The sequence below is a fragment of the Dama dama genome, chromosome 2 (assembly GCF_033118175.1).
Source record: "Dama dama isolate Ldn47 chromosome 2, ASM3311817v1, whole genome shotgun sequence".
NCBI lineage: Eukaryota > Metazoa > Chordata > Mammalia > Artiodactyla > Cervidae > Dama > Dama dama.
Window position 1 is genome coordinate 18,295,763 of NC_083682.1, and position 24,438 is coordinate 18,320,200.

Sequence of the window (24,438 nt, forward strand, 5' to 3'; positions counted from 1 at the left end):
TTAAAAGATTTATTTTTAATTAAAAAATAAAAGTTATCTTAACATATCTGCATTGCAGCTTCAGGGATGGCAACTGAATGAAGCGAGAAAAACAAGGTTTATCAGTTCCTGGGTCACCTGACTACCATATAATGGGCATAAAGGCACGCATGTCTTCAAACAAACAAACTTTATTCTATTAACTCAAAACTCCCTTCCCCCAACTCTTATCTGCCCGCCCTCACCGACCACCCCTCCCCCCCCAAAAAAAACAACAATCAAAAACATTAAATTCTCTTTTAAAACTACAGAAATAAGTGCTGAGTCAGCAAGGAACCTGGGCATGCTGCCCACTCCTCCGTCTCTCTCTGCTTTGATGGCTAGCTGCTCCGAGGCTGGTCGCAGTGTCCCCCATCATGCCAGGGGGAGCTTGGACCCGGACAGCTCCACGGCGTCACCCCCACTGGGGCCGGCAGTTCCAAGGCACTGTGTCCCTTAGTCAAGGGCTTGTGTGGCTTAGGCAGCCTTTCAGGAAGAGCAGACCAAGGTGAGCAAGTCTTCCTCAAAAGCTGGAGCTGAGAGCCACGGGCAGGAGGGAGGGAGCCGGCCGTGGTCTTCTCCCCCAGGTCTCGGGCTCTCGGCAGCTTTCTTCTCCCTGGTCTCCCTGCCCTCTCTCTTTCCCTTCTTCCCAGTCTCCCCCTTCCCCCCCACCAAGAGTTTTATCTTAGCTTGATGGTGGGGGTTCCGGAGAGGCTACTGGCAACTCCTGGGCCTGGCCTGGGGACTTGGCCACCTCCACGGGGACACCGCGTGCCTTTTCTTCCTGTGTATCACAGAGACCCTCCAGGCCCTGGGAGGGCTCCCGGAGCTCCTGGGTCTGAACCTGGCTGTTCAGCTTCTCTTCAGCTTCGATCTCTTCTGATGTGGGGATGGAGTTCTTCTTGGGACGACCTTTGGGTTTTGTAGGTGCTTCCTGTCCACCTTTAAGAACCTACGTGGGAGACAAACGAGATCAAATCTAAGAAATAACTTCTTCCCTCCACTTTCCCACTCCCCCACCTCTAAACCAGTGGTCTCCAACATTTTGGCACCAGGGATTGGTTTTGTGGAAGACGGTTTTTCCACAGACCGGGGAGGGGAGCGTTTCAGGATGATAAAAGCACATTACATTTTATTGTGTACTTTATTTCTATTTTTTATTGCATCAGCTTCACTTCAGATCATCACGCATTAGATACCAGAGGCTGGGAACCCCTGCTCTAAACCATTCCTTCCCAGCAGTGAAGTTGCAAAGTTTGGCAAAAAATATTCTCCATGAGTCACCTGCAGTCTACAAAGACAGCTTCATTCATGAAAGGTTCGATGCACTTTTAGTCAATATCATTTCTAAATACAATAATCATAAATACATAAAAATCCAACTTCAAAAATAGGGAAATAAATGAAAATTAAAATATGAATGTGACAGCAAGTTGATAAGTTAAAAGAAAAAAAACAATATTTGTCACAAACAGGAAAATAAACACTCATATGCCTGTGTAAAAGTGTAATTGGTACAGTTTTTTCAAAAGACAACCTGAGGATGCAAATCAAAAGTCTTAAAAAAAAATGTGCATAATGTTTGACACGGAAATTCTACTTCTAGCAATTTAGCCTAAGGAAGTCATCAAAGACTGGGACAATGATTGATGTGCAAAAATGTTCATCACAAAATTGGCAACAACAGCAAAAAAAAAAACATACTCTAAAGCTTCCACCATATAATTGAGTACATAATTATAGTATATGGCAAAGAGAGAAAACTTAACAACCATTATAATCGTTATATAGGAGAACATATAATAACATGGGAAATATTATGAATACATTTTTGTGAAAATGGGTTCTAAACCAGCATCATTTAATTTGGTGGCTAGACAGCTACATGCTACCCTGCTTGTAGTCTCAAGATCAAGGATAATTTCAATTTTTTTTCTTTTTTTATGTATTTTTTAATTTTTCAATAATGATCATGTATAAGTATTTCTGTAATCAGAAAAGGAGATATCATGAAACATACAGTTTTATGTTGTTTGAAGAAGCAGTAATGCATAGGATAGAGTGTGTTCTTGTTTTAAAAGTAGAATAACTAGATTAAATACCAACTGCGTCCCTTGTCTACTTTGTTTTTGGGAGAGTCCTTTGAAGACTCTGGAACTCAGTTTCCTATTCTGTAAAACAGCAATGCGTAGGTGTGTGGTAAGTCACTTTAGCTGTGTCCAACTGTTCGTAATCCTATGGACTGTAGCCCAGCAGCTCCTCTGTCCTTGGGATTCTCCAGGCAAGAATACTGGAGTGGGTTGCCATTCCCTTCTCCAGGGAATCTTTCAGACCCAGGGATAGAAACTGGGTCTCCCGCACTGCTGGCAGATTCTTTACCATCTGAGCCACAGGCTAAGTCCAAGACTGAGGAATTTCCAGACTGTTCCCTTAAAGCAGGAGCACCATGTTACATTCCAACCAGCAGTATGTGAGGGCTCCAGTGCTCCACATCCTCTGCAAAACTCATTTTTTTAAGGGCTGTTTTGAAGTGGACCATTTTTAAAGTCGTCATTGAATTTGTTACAATATTGCTTTTGTTTTATGTTTTGTTTTGGTTTGGCCTCAAGGCATGTAGGATTTTAGTTCTCCAGCCAGGGATCGAACCTGCACTCCTTGCATTGGAAGGTTAAATCTTAACCACTGGACCAGAGGGAAGTCCCAATACTTGTTATTACCTGTCTTTTTTATTCCAGCCACCCTAACGGTTGTAAAGTTGTATTTCACTGTGGTTTTGATTTGTACATCCCTGATAATTACTGAAGGTGAGCATGTTCTCATGTGTTTATGGGCCAGTTGTATATCTTCCTTGCAGAAGTGTCTATTCAAATCCTTTGCCTATTTAAAAATGTGGTTGTCTTTTTTAATTACTGAGTTATAAGTTCTCTATTAATACTAATACACTGGATGAATGCCCCTTATCAGATAGAAGATTTATAAATATATTCTCTAGTTCTGTGTTGCCTTTTCACATCCTTTCTAAAAATGTTATTTATTTATTGGCTGCATTGCTCCTTGGCATGTGGGATCTTAGTTCCCTGACTAAGGATTGAATCCATATCCCCTACGCTGCATGGCAGATTCTTAACCCCTGGAAAATAAGAAGTTGAAGTCCCACCTTTTCACTTTGTTGATGATGTCCTTCAACAGAACAAAAGTTTTTAGTTTTCATGAAGTCCAATTTTGTTGCTATTGCTTGTGCTTTTGGTATCTTATCTAAAAAGGTTTTGCCTAACCCAGGGTCATAAGCATTTACTCTAAAAGAAAATATTTTCTTCTAAGGATTTCATAGTTCTTTTTTCCTTTTTTAATATTTAAATTTAATTGGAGGACAACTGCTTTAGAATATTGTGTTGTTTCTGCCATATATCAGCATAAATCAGCAACAGGTATATGTATGTCCCCTCCCTCTGAGTTTCATAACTTTTTTTTAATCTTTTTTTATTGAAGGATAATTGCTTTACAGAATTTTGTTGTTTTCTGTCAAACCTCATCATGAATCAGCCATAGGAGTTTCATAGTTTTAATGTTTACAGTTAGGCTTATGATTCCTTTTGAGTTAACTTTTGCTTATGGTATAAGGAAAACCATAAATTTGCACTAAACACCTCCATTTAGCTGGGCATCTACTCAGCCACTGTACTTTCAACCCAAACAGCTAACACAGAGATGTGAAGGGGACTTCTAAAAAGATAGAGATGCTGACAGAATCAATCTCTGGGGGAAAGACGTCTCTATATTCCTTTTCATATGTCAGTATCTGATTTTGGTTTCAATGTGAGCACAGGCTGTTGAAAGCACCCAAATGTGCCAGGATGAAATTGACATGTTGAAAGCAGCTCCACTCGGTATGAAAGAGGTTATACAAAATCGAGCTGCCCCATGTAGTAATCAAGTTATAAAAGAGCAGGTCTAAGGAAGCCACCTAATTGGCAAAAGAAAGTCCAGCCCAGCAATTAGGGAACACCACCCACACAGCTTGGCTAGACCCCACCTGGCTGTTTTCCTACAGCATGAAGAAAAAAAAAATCAAAACAATCAGACCATTTTCTAAATGGAATAAAACATTCCAGCACAAGCAATAATTAGGATATAACTACACTCTTGGCTGCTTTCTGCACCTGACCTCTGGCCCCTGCCTCCCAGCACACCTGAGACATGCAATTATCTCGCAACCACCCCACGTTAGGACTACACACTCACATGCACTCTGCGGCCCTTCTCTCAGGACCCCTCCTCCCTAGGCATCTCTGGAGCCAATTTACTTTCCTTCGTCCAGAGAAGCCAGGCAATCCGTTGCACGTGAGGTCACATGCCTCTGGTAAAAACACCCAGCGCACCACCTACTTTTATTAACCTGGCCCGCTGGCAGCCTTCCTCCAAACTCTAAAACTAGATTCTCCCATGCCCTCCTGCTGGGGATGTCAGGACCTTCCTTCTCAACCTGCACAGGTGGGCGGGTGATGGGCACATTGACGGGAGGACCCAGCTGTCAGTGCAGAGAGGAACCTTCTACCTCCCTCACTTTTCAGGCAGAAGTGGTTTGTCATTGTGAAAAAGCAACCCAAGGCAGAGCTGGGATTGAACACAAAACCTCAATTGTCTGAATCTAACACTCATATTAGTATTCCATTGCATGTAATGTGCAAGGGAAGGGTTCAACTGATATTTCTACCACATTTATCTTACCGACCTTCTAACCTCCCAAGAGATCCTAGACCATGGACTCATTAACCCACTGCCTCTTTGCTCCCTTTCTCTACCTGCAGCTCTATGGGAATGATGAGAGCCATGTTGTTGTTTCAGTCGTGTCTGACTCTTTGGAACCCCATGGATTGTAGCCCACCAGGCGTCTCTGTCCATGGGATTTCCCAGGCAAGAATACTGGTGAGGGTTGCCATTTCCTTCTCCAGGGGATATTCCTGAACCAGGGATCGAATCTGCATCTCTTGCATTGGCAGGTGAATTCTTTACCACGGAGCCACCAAGGAAGTCCGGAGAGCCATGTACCTGATGCTATTTCTCTGAAACTGAGACGTTCACCATCTCCAGCACAGATATTTCCCCAGCTCACTGTTTAGCAGATTTTCTGCCAGAAGATGGGATGTTCCACTCAACTCAAGCCTGAATGCTAAAGCACCAACAGACCGGGGAAGGCTTGGAAGTGGGGAGGATGCAGAAAAACACCTGACTGTCTTAACCAGCATCCCGGAAGCTTGCAGAATTCATTTTCAGATTATCTCTCCTGGCCGCCAAAAGTTTAGATTTTCTAGAGACATGAATTTTGGGGATGGGTAAAGAAATTTAAAAAAAAAAAACACACCGAGACAAACAGCAGCTAACGCTTCTTGACTGTATCCTATGGGGCAGACACTGTTCTGAGTTCTATAGGGACTGGCTCAGATTGGCTCAATGACCTCATCTGCATCCCTGTAAGGAGGACATCAGACATTTACTGATGAGGAAACAGGCGCTTGCCCATGATTACATAGGTAGAAATCAGTAGCCATTTCACAGAATTGTTGACCAGCTGGAGACTTTCAGTGCACAAGATGACCGCTGTGCATGGTATGTGACTGGGAGAGGAAGATACCAACCATCTGGACCCTCTCACAGAACAGAACCCTACTTTGGAGATGAAAAGTACCCCTGAATGATGAGGTACTTCTGGCCCGCTACGAAGCCCACTGGACCCTACTGGAACCCAAGCCAAGCAGACACAGAAGGGAGGGTGAGCATCCCACCGAATGTGGGAGACCACATTTACCCAACCTGCTAAAGGTTCTACACGCTGACTGGTAAAAACTAGTCAGAGATGCTATCTCGGTTCTGGCAGCATGCGAGTAACTCTGAGAAGCAAATGCTAATCTTTTTCCAGTTCCACTGAGGTTACTTGCCTTGAGACATCTTTATTGCTCAATTATTCTTTTCTTCCCCAGTCCTTGAGGAGACAGCCTTGAAAGTTTTACCAGGGGAAACTATGAAGCAATCAAGATCCCAACAATGCCTCGCTGTTTTGGGAGAGTCAGAACGTGACCCACACCTGAGCTACCTTGTTCTCCTCTTCACTCCAGCCGTTCTGGGGTCCTTGCAGTGCCCCCACGTACTTCTGCTCCTTCCTTCAGCTGGTGACACCCTTTCAACTTCATCTGGCAGGTGTCTATTCATCCATTAAACCCAACTTAGATGGCACCTCTTCCAGGAAGCTCTCCCTTCTCCTATTGATGCTGAACCTTTTATTTCCTTCCACTGTTGCCCTGATCACTCTGAATAATGAGCGACTTACAGGTCAGCTACCCCCACTGACTGAGTACCTTTTTTGAATTTTTTTTAATGGATGGCCTGGTATCTTACTCATTGGAAAAGACCTTGATGCTGGGAAAGATTGAGGGTAGGAGGCAACAGAAGGGGGCAACAGAGGATGAGATGGTTGAATGGTATCACCAACACAATGGGCATGAATTTGAGCAAACTATGGGAGATAGTGAAGGACAGGGAAGCCTGGTGTGCTGCAGTCCACAGAGTCGCAAAGAGTAGGACACAACTTAGCAACTGAACAACAACATCTGGTGTCTTATAGCCACATCTCTATTACCTGGTGAAAAGTAACTGCTCATAAGGTGAAATGAAGTGGACTCGAATTTCCGGAAGGGGCCTGCATTCAGTTGACTTGTGGACTGCTTGGAGATTTAAATCTGTGCAGTTACTTCCATTTTGTTTTCTATGACATTGATAACCATCAACACGCGGCCTGCGGCTGTGCCAGCACTGCAGAGGCTGGTGGAAAACAGCTGACGTCAGCGGCAGGGGCACACGTGTTCCCCACGGGCACTGGGCGGTGCTGGCAGTGCCTCCATCGTGTGACTCACGAAAAGATCGCTGATAACCAAGTCAAACAATGCCTCTGCCACTCAGGAGACATCAATTTTGATGACGATGATGGGACGGGGAAGGAGGTGGGTGGTGGAACTTGCACAGAAAGCAGTGAAGAGACCTGCCCAAAGCCAACCGGGGAGGGGCACGCCTGGAAACACAGCCCAGTGTTTCCAGGTCCCAGATCTGGTTCCCTTAGAGATCAGTCCCCTGAAAGGCTCCACGGGTGTCTGAGCATTCTAGAAGTTGGGGAGCAACAACATGTTTAATTGAATCTTATTTATCTTTCCATTTCAACTGCTCCCTGCAAGCTGTCCCAATATTTCACTTCTCCTCTGGACTCTTGCTTGTGGGTGCTCAGTCATGTCTGACTCTTTGCGACCCCATGAACCGCAGCCCACCAGGCTCCTCTGTCCGTGGAATTTTCCAGGCAAGAATACTGGACTTGGTTTCCATTTCCTCCTGCAGGGTATCTTCCTGACCCTGGGATCAAACCTACATCTCTTACGTCTGCTGCACTGGCAGGCTGGTTCTTTACCACTAGCGCCATCTGGAAGCCTGTTAGCAGGCAATAGCAAGAACCAAAGTTTTCAGAGAAAAAAAATAGATATATTGGATAAAAACACAAAATGGAGAAAACTCAAAATCTATTACCCATTATCAAAAAGTGCCTATTAACTTTTTTTGTTTCTGCAAACTAGGTGGCTGGTGTAGGGGAAGGGGGTCTTAGTTATTCGGTCATTGTAGGAAATTCATACTCCAGCCCTTGAGACACCAAGGCTTGTGACCAGATGGCTTAGCAATTAGGACATCATGCAGGCAGGCCTGAGATGTTCGGTCCACAGGACAGGAGAGGGGCCCAGAAACCCAGCGAGAACATGGAAAGGCCTGGGTCAAAGGTTTATTCCCACTCTCTTCCCAACCCTCCTATTTTCTCTGGGCTTTCACTTTGACCCTTGGAGTTTTCAAAACTGGAAGTGAGACAACTGCTTTGGAAAATCTGGATTTAACTGTTGCCTTTTTTTGAATAAGAAAAACAGAGCGGGCTAAATCATTATGAAATGAGTTCCTTAAAATGTAGAGATTTTCTTTTTTAAAGAGATGTTTACACTAATTTGTTGTTGTTGTTCAGTCACTAAGTCGTGTCCAACTTTGTGCAACCCCATGGACTGCAGCACACCAGGCTTCTCTTTCCTTCAGCATCTCGCAGAGTTTGATCAAATTCATATCCATTGAGTCAGTGATGCTATATAACTATCTCATCTTCAGCTGCCCTTTCTCCGTTTGCCTTCAGTCTTTCCCAGCATCAGGGTATTTTCCAAACAGCCGGCTCTTCACATCAGGTGGCCAAAGTATTGGAGTTTCAGCTTCAGCATCAGTCCTTCCAGTGAATATTCAAGACTGATTTCCTTTAGGACTGACTGGTTTAATCCCCTTGCAGTCCAAGGGACTCTCAAGAGTCTTCTCCAACACCACAATTCTAAAGCATCAGTTCTTCGGCGCTCTGCCTTCTTTATGGTCCAGCTCTTATATCCGTACATGACTACTGAAAAAACCATAGCTTTGACTATATGGACCTTTGTCAGCAAAGTGTTATCTCTGCTTTTTAACATGCTGTCTAGGTTTTCCATAGCTTTCCTTCCAAGGAGCAAGCATCTTTTAATTTCATGGCTACAGCCACTGTCCACAGTGATTTTGGAGCCCAAGAAAATAAAATCTGTCACTGCTTCCACGTTTGCCCCTTCTATTGCTATATAAGTTCATTTAAAAACCAAATAGGGAACGGCTCATCTGTAAGGCACTAGAGTGGTATTTGGGAAACCAGAGTCACTATACCATGTGCATCAGAGGAACCTGGGTGCTAGTTAACACGCCCTGCCTTGGGTCAGCAAAGCAGAACCTTAGGAAGGGCCTTGAGTTCTGCATTCATACCTGCCACCCAGGTTCCTCTGATGCCCACTGGAGTCAAGAATCCCTGTGTCAGAAGACACACAGCTACAAGAGCAGGTGCACCCTGCATGTCCTCTAAAAACACAGAGGACTGACTTCTATTCTTAGCTATTGGTGGGAGTGGGAAGGAAGTTCTTTGAAAAGGCTAGCAGGTGGGGTTAAAAGCAGCAACTGACAAGCCTGGAGCCTTTCTTTTTCTTTTATTTCCAATGAAACTGTGAAAAAGAATATCCTTCTGGTCAGGAAATCCGGGTCAGAAAGAATCGCTTATCCCTTTGTTCAAACGGCCTCCCTCCCAGCCAGCATCGTAAAAGGGCTTCCAATCTCTGGAGCTCAACCCACCAAAGGGACCTTCCTGCCTTCTTCGCCAGCCCTGTAGTAAGAATTTTTCCCATCACGATGGGCCCTTGGTTAGGACTTACTCTCTTTCTTACCATTTTTTTCCATTTCATCCTGCGGTTCTGGTACCAGGTCTTCACTTGCAGTTGAGTGAGTCCCAGAGACTGGGCCAAGTCCAACCTAGAAGGCACGAGAGACAGGAGGAGGATGAGGAAGAGGGGAAGGGGCAGCAGAGGCGGGGGCCTGTTACCAACACGTGGACCTCCCCCTTAAAACAGTTCCTCCCAAAGAGCTCTGCTTTCCTTCCCAGAATCCTATGGAGGAAACTCTGTGAAGCTAAGAAATAGATGCCCAAACCTAAGAACTGTCTACATTGAAACTAAAAAGAATTTCTGAGCCTTCACTGCAAAGTCCTCTCCCTGACCCGACAGACTGTTTTCGCTGATCCTGCATAAAATGAACACTCTGACCCCAAATCCAAATTGGGGAGGAAAGATACAGTCGCATTTTCCGGGGGGGTGAGCCCCCCGCCACCCCCTCCCCCAGCCCTGCTATCTCACCACACCCCCTTGAAGGTTGCTTCCTCTGCACAGGTCACCTCTCACCCCGGGGGCTCTGAGTTCTTACTGGTCTCTGCTTCTCATGGGTTATTTCTGCCTCCCCAACTCCACTGCTTCTTTCACAATCAACAATGTGCTTACCACATTCTACATCAAGAACAAAGGCTCAAAAATACATTTTGACAGGTTGACTCATCCTCCATCCCTGCCCTCAACTGTTATGATGCGAGATTCCAAAAGGAACATTACATCCGTACCCCTCCTGCTCCCCATTCCACGGCTAAGGATGGTCCGACATTTCTCTGTCTCTACCTGAGGAGTAACAAGCGACACCTCACCATTAGGAAGACCAGTGGTACAGGAGTGAAGGTTCCAGGTGTGGCTCCTGGCACACTTCTCAGACCCCCTGCTTGGACCAGAGTGCCCAATTCAATCTCCAATAATAAAAACCATTTTCCGTCAAGGACTTCAGCTCCTGGCTTCAATCCCCATTCACACCTATCTGCTGCCCAGTAAAAGGGCTACTGTAAGCTGACAGTTTTATTGAAAGTCATTAACAGACTGAAGCCAATAAATTCCTAGTGCTAGCAGTCCTCACCCTCCCCACTAATGAAGCCCTGCATCCCAGGTGTGTGTGCGTGCTCAGTCGTGTCCGACTCAGCGACCCCATGGACTGTAGCCCACCAAGCTCCTCTGTTCATAGAATTTTCCAGGCAAGAAGTACTGGAGTGGGTTGCCATTTCCTTCTCCGGGGGATCTTCCTGATCCAGGGATTGAACCCGCACCCTTTGGGTCTCCTGCATTAGCAGGTAGATTCTTTACCACTGGCACAACTTGGGAAGCCCAAGCAGCACATATGAGAATCTAAACTTTTTCTATTAAGGTAGACATAAAATTGAAAAAGTGAAAATAAGACCATTTTTTCTCACTCTTTTGGAAATGTTTTTTAATTTAAAAATTGATATTTATGTTAATGTGATAGGCCTAATATTGTTATCCCATAATGAATAACTAAATATTTTTGAACTTTCTCAACTTTAATACTTAAATTGGTAAATATCAATAGTTTAACCAACAAAAGTTCTCTGGGGGGGGTGGGGCTCAAAAATTTTTAGGAATGTAAAAGGGTCCCAAGACCAAACCCTTTGAGAACTGCAAATGTCAACCACCTAACAGTGTCTGTCACCCAGTGGGTACACTATAAGCAACAGTGTTATTAACAACCATAGAGCAGTTCATGGTATCTCTGGATAGCTCTTTGGGGGGCATAGGTAAATTCTGCACCATAACCTTTCTGGCCATAATTTGGCATCCCAGATAGCTATTCATTTAAACACCAAGAGCCCAGGAGGGCCATCCCACGGGTCCCCTAGACCTCCCTGGAGGCAGAGGGCTTCCCCCCTCCCCACAGCCTTCCCGGCCAGTTCACCTAAGGCCGTCAGGTGCATCAGTGAATGGAAGGATCAGTACACAGCTCTGCCACGGCACTGGCCAACCATGATGAGCTCACTTGGGAAAAATGCACTCCTGACTCATGCTGGCCCCAGAAACACACTTCACTGTCATCAGCTCTCTCTCATTACCTGCCGCGGTTACAGATTCTCACTTCCCTGCGCAAATTCGCTTCAATGGGGTCACCTAGGAGACTGGAGAAACAAACACAGGGGAAGAGGGTGTGCGCCGTGGGAGGAGGCGTGTTCATGGCCCCGGTCACGTACGAGGTGAGGAACAGCTGGCGGGGCAGCTCAGGCGGCAGCCTCCACGCCAGCCAGATGGTCCTCCTCTGCAGGCAAGGGAATCAAGCTCACCTGAGAGGTGCCTGGGCAGGTAGCAGGAAGCCCCGGGAGGTTGATTTGGAAGTAACGTTTCTGCTAAAAAAAATTCTCTGACTTCTAAAATAAGCCTAGAATGTCATCTTGAGTGTGCTGATTCATAAATCCAGGTGCCCACTCCACCTCCTCTACTCCATGTGTATTGAGTACAGGAGGCGCTTCGTTACACTGCAGGGCATCAGAATAACAGAACACTGTGTGTGTGTGTGTGTGTGCGTGTGTGTGCTTAGTCACGTAATTGTATCCGACTCTTTGCAACCCTATGGACTGTACACTGCAGGGCATCAGAATAGCAGAACACTGTGTGTGTGTGTGTGTGTGTGTGTGTGTGTTTTGGGAGCTATGAGGGGAGGATTCATGACAACAAACCTAATCCTTATTTTCCATAATTGTGTGTGTGTGTGTGTGTGTGCGTGCGTGTGTGTGCTTAGTCACGTAATTGTATCCGACTCTTTGCAACCCTATGGACTGTACACTGCAGGGCATCAGAATAGCAGAACACTGTGTGTGTGTGTGTGTGTGTGTGTGTGTGTGTGTGTGTGTGCTCTTAGTCACGTAATTGTATCCGACTCTTTGCAACCCTATGGACTGTACACTGCAGGGCATCAGAATAGCAGAACACTGTGTGTGTGTGTGTGTGTGTGTGTGTGTGTGTGTGCGCTTAGTCACGTAATTGTATCCGACTCTTTGCAACCCTATGGACTGTACACTGCAGGGCATCAGAATAGCAGAACACTGTGTGTGTGTGTGTGTGTGTGTGTGTGTGTGTGTGTGTGTGTGTGTGTGTGTGTGTGTGTGTGTGTGTTTGGGAGCTATGAGGGGAGGATTCATGACAACAAACCTAATCCTTATTTTCCATAATTGTGTGTGTGTGTGTGCGTGCGTGTGTGTGCTTAGTCACGTAATTGTATCCGACTCTTTGCAACCCTATGGACTGTACACTGCAGGGCATCAGAATAGCAGAACACTGTGTGTGTGTGTGTGTGTGTGTGTGTGTGTGTGTGTGTGTGTGTGCTCTTAGTCACGTAATTGTATCCGACTCTTTGCAACCCTATGGACTGTACACTGCAGGGCATCAGAATAGCATAACACTGTGTGTGTGTGTGTGTGTGTGTGTGTGTGTGTGTGTGTGCGCTTAGTCACATAATTGTATCCAACTCTTTGCAACCCTATGGACTGTACACTGCAGGGCATCAGAATAGCAGAACACTGTGTGTGTGTGTGTGTGTGTGTGTGTGTGTGTGTGTGTGTGTGTGTGCTTAGTCACGTAATTGTATCCGACTCTTTGCAACCCTATGGACTGTAGCCCACCAGGCCCCTCTGTCCATGGGGTTTTCCAGGCAAGAATACTGGAGTGGGTACCCATTCCCTTCTCCAAGGGATCTTCTCGACCCAGGGATAGAATCCAGGTCTCCTTCATTGCAGGCGGATTCTTTACCATCTGAGCCACCAGGGAAGCCCAGAGATCTCATCTGTTAACCCCCAAATCACAGACCTGCCTCCATCCTCTGCCTGAAGGTGTCCCAAATTACACGTCCAAAACACCGCGCTCTTTCCTCACGAAACTCACTCTGCCCTCTGCCTTCCAGCTTCAGTTAATGCTTGTCCCTCTTTCCCTGATGGCCCATGTAGAAGCCACAGAATTCTCCACTCTCTGCCTCATGCCAATGGAAATTCTGTCTGTTCCAGCTTCAGAACAGGTCCCCGATCTATTCTCTCGTCTCTGTTCCCACCGCCTCCACCTTAATTCAAGTCCTCAATGACCCTCCCTGGACTCTGTCCACCTGCTTTCCCTGCTCCATCTCTTCTCACTCTTCTCTCTCTGTTACTTATGGGGCTACCAATATGAGGATTCCGAGATGTAAATCTCAGAACTTCCCTGCTAGTCCAGTGGTTAAGACTCCATGCTCCCAATGCAGGGGGCCCAAGATTGCTTCCTGATCAAGGAACTAAAATCCCACATGCTATAGGGCATGGCCTAAATTTTTTTAATAAACAAAAATTTTAAAAAATAAAACGTAAATCTGGCCACAGCACTTGCAGCTCTTCACGGCTGCTGACGCACAGCCTGCACAACAAAGTTCACATCTTTTGGTCAGACATACAGGGACCTTCCCATCTCCGCAGCCTCGTCTCCCCCCACACCCCCTCCCCCCTGAAGCTGGAGATGCCCGACCACCTGCAGGGCCCTCAGCATGCCCAGCAGCACCTCTGTGCCTTTTGCATGTTGTTTCCCTCTGTGGGATGCCCTCTCCCTCCTGGGGTCAAAGTGCTTCTGAAGTGCTGCCTCCTCTGAGAAGGCTTCCCGGCTGCCACCGGACATACTCAGCAATATCTTTGTGCTCCTGCAGCCCTCGGGAACATGTTGGCATCCACACCCCAAGTCGTGATGTTTACCGCAGCCACATCCTTCCCTGTGACCTCCTTTAGAGCAGGTTTCTTTTCTGCTATCTTCTGGACCCATAATCCCTGCCACAGTGCCTTACACACAGCTGCTGGGAGCTCAACTAACTGAATCAGTAAACAAATTCCCTTTTAGTCAATGACTTGCAGGCTCCTCTCTCAAATTTTTATTGAGCAGCTAATAAACAGCTTGAGATGCCTTTGAGTTTCCTTTCCTTCTCTTTAATAGGGTCAGACCTGAAATGGACAAAGCAGTAAGCAAAGAAAGAGAAAAAGTACCTGGAAAATCCTTCCAATAAACAGGGTCACACATTAGGCCAGTCATTCCAGAGTGAGTTTGAAAGAACAAGGTAGAACACACACTCTTGCAGCATATTTCTTTGCTAAGATGCTAAATTAAAGAAAGTGGGGAGGTACAGAAGCCTCTGAGTAAAGCAGGGGTCAGAGCCACCTTCACTGAGATCTCAAAAGGGCTTAAAGAAGAGACCTTCATCCAGGTCCTCCTTGGTCTCAGCCAAATGGTTCTGACTTGCTACCTGTCAAGTCCATCAGGACATCTGACAGCTCCGCAGCCCCATTAATCCAGGCTGCCATGCAGGAGCCAGATGCACCTGCTGAGCCAGTTGGGGGTTAGAGGGTGGGGAGAAGCCTAGGAAGATCATGGACCTCAACTCCAGGTCTAGTCCCAGTGCATCTGATCCTAAGTGTTAGTGGTTTTAAACGCCAAACCTGTTGCCCCGCTGAGCGCCTGGGTAACCACTTACTAAGCTCTACCATGCTTGTTGTATGGTAAACAAGCTTGCTGGGCTTCCCTTGTGGCTCAGCTGGTAAAGAATCTGCCTGCAATGCAGGAGACCTGGGTTCGATCCCTGGGTTGGGAAGATCCCCTGGAGAAGGGAAGGACTACCCACTCCAGTATTCTGGCCTGGAGAGTTCCATGGACTGTATAGTCCATGGGGTCACAAAGAGTCGGACACAACTGAGAGACTTTCACTTTCACCATGCTTGTTGTACTATAGTAGTTAACATACAGAGATGCAGTGAGGAGTAAAACTTCAGCAGGCTTCTGGGGCTAAGTATGATGAATTCAGGTGAGCTATGTGTGTGCTTAATGGCTCAGTCGTGTTTGACTCTTCTGCAACCCCATGGACTGTAAGTAGCCCACCAGGCCCCTCTGTCTGTGGAATTTTCCAGGCAAGAATACTGGAACGAGTTGACCATTTCCCACTCGAGGGGATTTCCCCCACCCAGGGATCAAACCTGGGTCTCTTGCATCTCCTGCATTGGCAGGCAGATTCTTTACCACTGCACCACCTGGGAAGCCCTCAGGTGGGCTGGATTTTGTTTAACCAAGGCTGAGATTACATGAGCCAAGACATGGACAGACTCCTGCCCTAGTGCCCAGCACAAACCCTAGAATAGTCCTTGTGGCTCTCTGTGCCACACTGACAGCAAAAAGAGTCTCCCTTCTCAAGGGCCTTACCTGGAACAGTCCCTTCCCCGTGTCCTCACCTGTCTGGGGTGGACAAGTACTTCTGCTTCTGAAACTTCTTCTCCAGGCCCATGAGCTGCAGCTCGGTGAAGATGGTGCGACTCCGGCGGGGCTTTTTCTGCCGGGGCGTGGGCTGCTCCGTCTCAGACTCACTGCTGCCGTGGTTCTCGCCTGGGGCCTCCGCAGAGGCAGCTTCGGCAGCAGGGTGGCGGGACAGAGCCTGGGCGATTCCCGGGGTGGTGGGGACCAGATGGGAGATGACCGTGGGCTGTCGGGTGATCACTGAGAGGAGAGGATATGCCCGGAGGGAAGCGGGGCCTGGAAGACAAACAGGGAGGTGAGTCACATAGGGGCAGGGGAGAGGAAGGGGGCCAGAGATCTCAGAGGACCCACACTGAGACCCGTCTGCCTGGCAGAGCCTCCTGTTCACAAGCGGGTATAATTGGGGGAGGCTGGGTGGGCAGGACACATGCAGGTTAGATCAGCCTGATGGGTGAGAACATTCAAGTCTTCCACGACAAGAAGAGGGTCCCGAAATTCCTCTGGTTTTAAATGACTCTTTCCTCATCTCTTCCAGTTGAATATCTAAATTCTGGTTTCACAGATATGGGTCAATGACACAGCAGATGGAAGGAAGTAGTCAGATAAAGCAAGGAACTGAAGACTTAAGGAATCCGAAATAGATTCGTAATATACAAAGTACCTGAGAACCACCTCCGGTCTTTATAAAAAACACATGGTTGTAAGTATAAATTCTTCCTGGGAAGTCTACAAACCTTGAATCAGAACATTTTTCAGAGGTAGAAAGATGCTTAAAAGTTACTTCAACTCCCTCATTTCAGAGACAAGAAAACCGTTCCAGCCAGAAAGACTAAAGGACTTAGATGGTGTCACAGAGCTAGAAACAAGCACATTTAGGAGTCAAACTAGGTTCCCCTGGCTTGAACTACAGGGCAGTTAACACACCATGAATCACACAGATGCATCATTTAGAAGAGGGGCCCAAAATATTTTAATTCACATGAAAATTCAGATCTGTTACAGTGGATGCCTAGGAATCTCAGGCTGGGTCAGAGTCCAGCTGATAGAAGCGAGCTGGGGTTGATTAGCAATGTCTGGCCCGGGGTGGGTGGGGGTAGGGGGTGTGGTAGTTCCCACTAGAGTTCTGTGCCTCTTCTGAATTTTAAGAGAGGAGACCTTTTCTGTCCAAAAATATGTTCTCTCTTTTGTTGACTGAAATGAATTGCACAACCTAAAAGTTGAGAGTTGTGTTTTATATTTTAGGGATTTTCTTAAGACGTGAAGCCCAGGAGCATCCTTGCAGATAGCTCCAAGGGACTGCTCTGAAGAGGTAAGGGAGGAGCCAGGATATACAGGAATTTTTGCAACAAAGTCTAGGTGGTCACAACATCAAAGGATTCCTATTAACTAAAGAAAACCATGGACAGACCTAGAGACTGTCATACAGTGTGAAGTAAGTCAGAAAGAGAGAAACAAATATCCTATAAGATCACTTGTATGTGGAATCTTGAAGAATGGTACAGATGAACTTAAATTTCCAGAGTATGAATAGAGACACAGACATAGAGAATAAATGTATGGACGACAAAGGGGAAGGGTTGGTGGGATGTACTGGGATATTGGGATTGATATACATACACTTCTATGTATAAAATACATAACTAATAAGAACCGACTGTATGCTACAGGGAACTCCACTCAGTCCTTTATGACGCCCTAAAGGGGAAGGAAATCCAAAAAAGAGGGGATATATGTATACGTATGGGTGTTTCTTTTTGCTATACAGCCAAAACTAACACAACATTGTAAAGCAACTATACTCCAATAAAAGTTTTTAAAAAGAGAGGGAGAGAGAAAACACAGACATCTCAAGGTAATGGATTTAGCACTTTTCCACACAAGGAAAAAATCAAATCTGGTCTCACTAAAGTCATTCCTTTGATATGCACCTTAGCTATCTGGGACCAGTATCTGGCTCCTTCTTCTCCTGAGTCCCTCAGGGTGCACCTCTGGGAGCAGCTGCAGTGGTCAAGGGGAGTGGGCAGCCTGCAGCCTGTTGGTCCCCCTCTCGAGTTCCCTCAGGCTCGCCAAGGGGCGGGAGAAGTGGCTGAGGGCTGAGTGGCTTGAGGGCTGCACCTTTTTTTGTTTGCTGATACTTTCAAGACTCAAGTGAAAAAGTTCTTCCTTTCCACTATTCCATAGAATTGCGTTTAAAATGTCACTATCATTACCTATGGCAATCATTTTATCCCTCTGGGCCTCAGTTTTATCAGCTGTACAAGTGAGTAAAAGGAGATAATTTCAAAGAATTCTTCAAACTCTTCCTCCATGGAAATCCCTCCATGGGACTTCCTCGATGGCTCAAATGGTAAAATATCTGCCTGCAATGCAGGAGACCCAGGTTCGATCCCTGGGTTGGGAAGATCTGCTGGAGAAGGGAATGGTTACCCACTCCAGTATTCTTGCCTGGAGAATCCCATGGACAGAGGATACAAGACTGAGCGACTAATATTTTCACTTTTACACTTTCATACTGATATCATGAAAGCACCTTTCATCCCAAGCCAATCTTGATATATGATGAAAACAGAGGAAGTTCTGGGGTGCCCTTTGGGACTCAGCCCAGCCCCAACAACTCACTACAAGAGCAAGGCGAATATCAGAGCCAGATAATTAACACTCATACTCATTTAGGGTTAAAAACGAACATCACAAAAGCTCCCGGGTGTTATGTGTATACTCTCTCCTCTAGGCTGGCATTTCTCTTCTTACTCATTTCCATGCTTCTGTTTTGGACCCCAGTCACAGCTATGAAAACAGGTAACTTCTCCTGTTCTTTGACCACATGTCTGATCTAAGACCCAGTAGAAACCACAAAGTTGTTAAACAATAAATCATCAAGGGCTACTACTTCCAATAACTATCCAGACAAGGCTAACACTTAAGGTTTTCTTCTTTCTTTTAATGAAAAAAAAAATCTGGGAATGATATTTTATAATAAAAGTAGGATATCTAGTACAGTGGTTTTGCATCTGTATATATTATGAAATGATGCTTTTTCAAAAAGAAACTATCTAAAAGCTTCTTATACTACTATTTTTTTAATTATTTCCTTTATTTATTTATGGCTGCACTGAGTCTTTGTTACTGCTAAGACTTCCTCTCATTGCAGGGAGCAGGGGCTACTTTTCCTGGTAGCGGGCAGGCTTCTCACTGCAGTGGCTTCTCCTATTGCTAAGCAAAAGCTCTAGATGCATGGACTTCAATAGCTGTGGCACATGGGCTTAGTCGCTTCGAGGCATGTGGAATCTTCCTGGACCAGGGATCAAACCCGTGTCCCCTGCATTGGCAAGAGGATTCTTAACCACTGGACCACCAGGAAAATCCACTACTTTGTTTCTCATTACCAATGTAACACAATTTGTTATAAAAGAACTTTAAAACAATCAGAAATATATAAAATAGAAGTCTCCTCTCTCAGTTTTCAACCCCAAATCTTAGAGGTAAACTTCCATAACTGCCCCTGTATATACACAAACATGGGCTTCCCAGGTGGCGCTGGTGGTAAAGACCCACCTGCCAATGCAGGAGACTTTAAGAGACACGGGTTCCATGCCTGAGTCAGGAAGATCCCCTGAAGGAAGGCCTGGCACTCCATTATTCTTGCCTGGAGAATTCCATGGACATTGAAGCCTGGCAGGCTACAGTCCATAGATAAAGCTGCACAGAGTTAGTCATGACTGAAACGACTTAGCACGCACATATTCACAAACATACATAAGTTCCAAATCTAATCATGTATATTCTAATCTACTGAAACCCATAGTTACAAAGTGTTTATTTGGTAAAATATAGACATGTCACTTCATCTTTTCTAAGCAGATAGCCAACAATTCCCCAAATCCTTTACTGACTAGTCCATTACTTAAAATGTCAGCTTTGAGACATTAAGTTCCTAAAGAAATGAAGTTGGGAATTTCTGTTTATCAGAATTCTGAGAGTCTACTGGGGAATTTTAGTCACCACAAGTATGAGAACTTCCTGCTTTGTAGAAAAGCAGCCAAACTAGGACAAGAACCACCCTTCTCAAGGGCTGCCCTCTATTAGTATGGTTATAAATAGGTGTAGAGCTGCTACATGAGGGCGGTGGGTGTGCAGGAGAAGGGGTTGGGGAGGTCAGAGTTAGGAAACCAGGTGGAACAGAAAGGGGCAGATTTTGAGGGGGCTGCCAAGAGTCTGCACTTTGGGGAGAGGGAAGACTACTTTGAGAGGATTTCTGAAAAACATTTTAGAGGTGCACTGGGTTAAATCCTTGAATATATTCCTTTAAAAAAAAAAACTAAAGATCTTCATATTCAAGGCTTATGTAATCAGATTTCAGTTGTCATTGAGTAGAATTCTACAGATACACTGGGTCATATGGGGCCTTAGAAATAGATGGATTACTTTATATATACATGTATCTGTTTCTGGACTCTATCTACTGAACTAATATATGATCCTGTTATAAGACCATTCCACTTTTGTTATTGTGGGGTGTTGGGGAGTTTTATTCTAGAACAAATTTCCCCTTTTTATTCTTTCTACAAAACTTTTTTGGCTATTGTCATTAATTAATTTTTTTCAGTTGAATTTTAGAATCAACTTGTTAGTCTCTAAAAAAGCAAATCCTACTAAAAATGTATTAGACTTCCACTGACCTTATAGATTACTATAGGGAAAAATTATTCTTTTGGCAATCCTGGTCTCTGGTAGGCTGAAAGCAATTGTGGGTATTTAAAAATGGCTTTTGGGGATTTATAATATTTGGTTCCACAAAGCTTAAACCCAATGAAAACCTCACATTAAAAAACACAAACAAAATAAAAAACTTCAGAAGAATGGTAGGGATTTAAGGCAACGTTCTTTTTTTCTTTTTTTTAAGGCAACATTCTAATCACCAAAGTTTATAATTTCAGGAATCTTTACCCAACACTCTGATGCAGATTCAGTGACAAAATTGTACTCCCCCACTAGGCTTCCCTGGTGATTCAGACAGTAAAGAACCCCCCTGCCAATGCAGGAGACACAGGAGCTGCAGGTTCGATCCCTGGGTTGGGAAGATCCCCTGGAGAAGGGAATAGCTACCCACTCCAGGATTCTTGCCTGGAGAATTCCATGGACAAAGAAGATGGGGGAGCTACAGTCCATGAGGTTGCAAAGAGACAGATATGACTGAGCAACTAACAGTTTCACTCAGTGGAAAGAGCACCTTCTGATGTTGGAGATACCCACGAGGCCTCTGGGATGCTGATAAATGTTTGGAGGGTTCAAGAAAGCCGTCATTGTAAATAAACACAACCGCAGTGAGGCACCACGTGGTGTTTCTAGTATTTGATGTGTGTCCCTAAGGAAAGAACAGCGTGGCTGCCCCGGGACACAGGGTGGGTTCTGTGTGTGCAGCAAAGCGGTGCGTCTCCTGAGAGGCAAACCAATGGGAGCAGAAAAGGGAGACCAAATATACTCCAGCCAGCTGCTCCCTGTCTTTCCTTGTTTTAATATATGACCTGATTTCCAACAAAACAGTACCCAGAGCTTTCATTCCACGAAGCATTTACACACTCCCATTTCACATTCTCACAGGAGTTCTGTGAAATCATCCAGTCCCCTATTTATATTTTGGCTAAAAAATCAAATTTAGGTTTTAAAAATAGAGGGGAAATAATAAATGAGCACATACAATGGAGGGGGGCCACCTGGGTTGCTGAGAAGGCAGATGATGTATAACACTATGTATTAAGTATGCCTTTCTCTTTTCCTGAGAATTATCGCTATGTGAAAATGTTGACGGAAGACAGCTGCCCAGCCACCCTGGATCATTTACATACACTTGCGAAATTTGAGCACATTATCTGCTACTGAGAGGGAGTAATGACTGTCATAAACCAAAGACTTTGTTTAAACAAACACATTTTAGTTGACAAAAGGAGTATAAACATGACCACAGTGAATGCATCTTCTAATAGCTGTTTTCTTCAACCCAGCTCCCTGACCAATACGGCTGTAAGATGGGTATCACGTAACTGCGTGTACTGTCGACCTAGAAATAGCTGCCTGCCAAGTGTTGGACTGTTTTGAGAATCTGCTTTGGGATTAGAAAACCTGAGCACATTTGTGATAGGCTGATGCTCAGGGACATCCCCGGCAGCCTGGGGAGAAGTGGAACATTCAGGAAGCTAAACAGAATGTTCCATCGCATGGATTCCACAAGTGGTTGTTTAGCTGCTCAGTCCTGGCCAACTCTTTTGTGACCCCACAGACTGTAGCTGAGGCTCCTCTGTCTGTGGGATTGCCCAGGCAAGAATACTGCAGTGGGTTGCCATTTCCTCCTCCAGGGAATCTTCTCCACCCAGGGATCGAACCCTCGTCTCCTGCATTGGCAGTTGAATTCTTTACTGCTGAGCCACCTGGGAAGCCCAAGTGGATTCTACAAATTGGGAGGAAGTGACGCATGTGAATGCAACTAGGCGAGGTGTGGGCACAGTCCAGAATGGCCAATTCCAGGCACGGCTCCCCAACATAATTCCTCCTTCCCCACAAAGACTAGTCTACCCCTAGCTACAGCAGGACTTGAACCCCAGAGCACCGTGCCAGCACCCATACACCTCCTAGGGGCTCTTCTTCCATTCCTCCAAGACACCAAGTCCCCACATTGGCTCTCTACACCCACATTCTGGTTGACACAAGCGAAGGTCAAAGGTCTGAGTGGATAAGGATCTCCAAGCTGCCTGCTTGACTGATTTATGTCCTGGGAATATGTGACCTATATACCCGCAGAAAGCTTCCGAGGAACAGAGGCAGCATACACATAGGCATGGGTAGAGATGTATTCAGTTAACCTAAAAGACAGACTTGATGGAACAACTGGGAAGCTCTGGCTGAGTTTCCTGGGAAAAATCATAAAACCACCCACCCCAAATGGCTCCCATGGACTCACATACCTACACATTGGCTGGTAATCTAGGACAATGGAAAGAACGGGACCTCACTGATTCCTGGAGGGACCTTGAGCAGGTTAGCAAAACTTTCTTAGTTTCAATTTCCTCTTCTGTAAAGCAGAACTAATAATAGTTTCCCCATGTAGATTACTGTAAAGATGAAATGCATTTAACTGCCATTAGCTTTCTTTCTTTCCTCTTTTCATTTCAGTGGTTTGATGCTCCACGAATGAGCTCAGTGGAAGTTGGACTTATCAAGAAAGCAGACTTACTTGTGAGCTATGCATGTGTTATCTTCTTATCCTCTGCACATTTACATGAAAAGCAAGATTCAGCAACAATATGTCAGCTTCTCTTTGCCACATGGTGGTCTTCAAATGCCCTAACAGCAAAACAAGGCAGCTAGAGTAAATCAGTGAGAGGGTTAATCTAGCCAGTGCATGCGTGCTAAGTTGCTTCAGTCATGTCTGACTCTTTGCAACCCCATGGACTGTAGCCCACCAGGCTCCTCTGTCCATGCAGTTCTCCAAGCAAGGATACTGGAGCAGGTTGCCCGGCCCTCCTCCAGGGGATCTTCCCAACCCAGGGACTGAACCCAGGTCTTTTATGTCTCTTGCATTGGCAAGTGGGTTCTTTACCACTAGTGCCACTGACATCCCCCTAAAACCATCAAGGAATAACTACTGTGGTTTTGCACACCTGGATAAACAATTCACAGCCCTTTCCAAGGTTAGTTGCAGGCGAAGAAGGATGAAGGTGGTAGCACACAGGACTGTACCAACTTCTAAAAATTGCAGAGCAAACAGAGATGCGTGGTTAAAATTAATGTGCCTCAAAAAAAAAAAAAATTAATGTGCCTCGTCTTATGTTGAAAAGGCTGAGCTGAGGGTAAGTGGCAACGAGACATGAAAGCTCAGTGCTTGTTTGTCTATAAGAATAATCTTTTTTTAAGATTCTTTTTAATGTGGACCATTATTTAAAGTCTAGTTTGTTACAATTTTGCTTCTGTTTCATGCTTTAGCTTTTTGGTCCTGAGGCATATGGAATCTTAGCTCCCTAACCAGGGATCGAACCGAATCCCCTGTGTTGGAAGGTGAAGTCTTAACCACTGGACCACCAGGGAAGCCTCCTCCCTTACCATTCTTGAAGATTATCCATATAGGGACTTCCTTGGTGTTCCAGTGGTTATGAGTCTGCCTGACACCGCAGGGGACACCGGTTAGATCCCTGGTCTGAGAGGATCCCACATGCCGTGGGGCAACTGAGCGCGTGCACCACAACTACTGAAGCCGGTCAACCTAGAGCCTGAGCTCCACAAGAGAAGCCACTGCAATAAGAATCCCATGCACCTCAACTAAAGAGTAGCCCCTGCTCACTGCAACTAGAGAAGAGCCCATGCCACCAATAAATAATTTTTTAAATTATTTTTCTTAATAAAAACACACATAAAGAAAGATTTTCAAATTGTTTACAGCAGGTGAAAGTGAGTTTATATCTATTAAAATAGTATCATATGTTAAAAATCATTCTCTGTCTCTGTTGATAATTGATGTAATTCATCCCAATACCTAAAGATACACTTATGTAAACATTTTAAATACAGCCGTCTACACTGTGATTGCACCTGATGCTTATCCAGTCATTCCTCCCTTTGTGGACATTTAGGATAGTTGTTTTTGCTACTACATGTAACGCTGCAATGAAAATCTATCCCTGGTGGGTACATTTTTAAATGTAAGTTTCTGGACCAAATGGCATGTGAATTTTATTTAAATATGTGCTTATCTATTTCTTTGGCTGTAGAGAAAGAATGGCAAGGAAGGGAGGAAATGGGATATAATAAGGCTGAATGGCCATTTAACTCCTTGACACACTGTTTTTAGCCCAGTAAGAGTTAATGGAATACATGCCCTTTACAGCTTATGGCTTTGTAT

The 24,438-nt window shown here is 45.2% G+C and overlaps 1 protein-coding gene across 1 annotated transcript in view; it reads right to left on the bottom strand.

Annotated features, from left to right (window-relative positions):
• Positions 1-244: 244 nt before the first annotated feature.
• The window catches only part of BARX2 (BARX homeobox 2), a 75,978-nt gene continuing 51,784 nt past the window's right edge, over positions 245-24,438 (bottom strand). The window contains exons 2-4 of the mRNA XM_061157619.1: positions 15,527-15,824; positions 9,315-9,399; positions 245-970 (exon numbers count right to left, since the gene is read on the bottom strand). Of these exons, the coding sequence (XP_061013602.1) occupies positions 704-970; positions 9,315-9,399; positions 15,527-15,824 (650 nt within the window). The 3' untranslated portion in view covers positions 245-703. The remainder of the gene's footprint in view (positions 971-9,314; positions 9,400-15,526; positions 15,825-24,438) is intronic.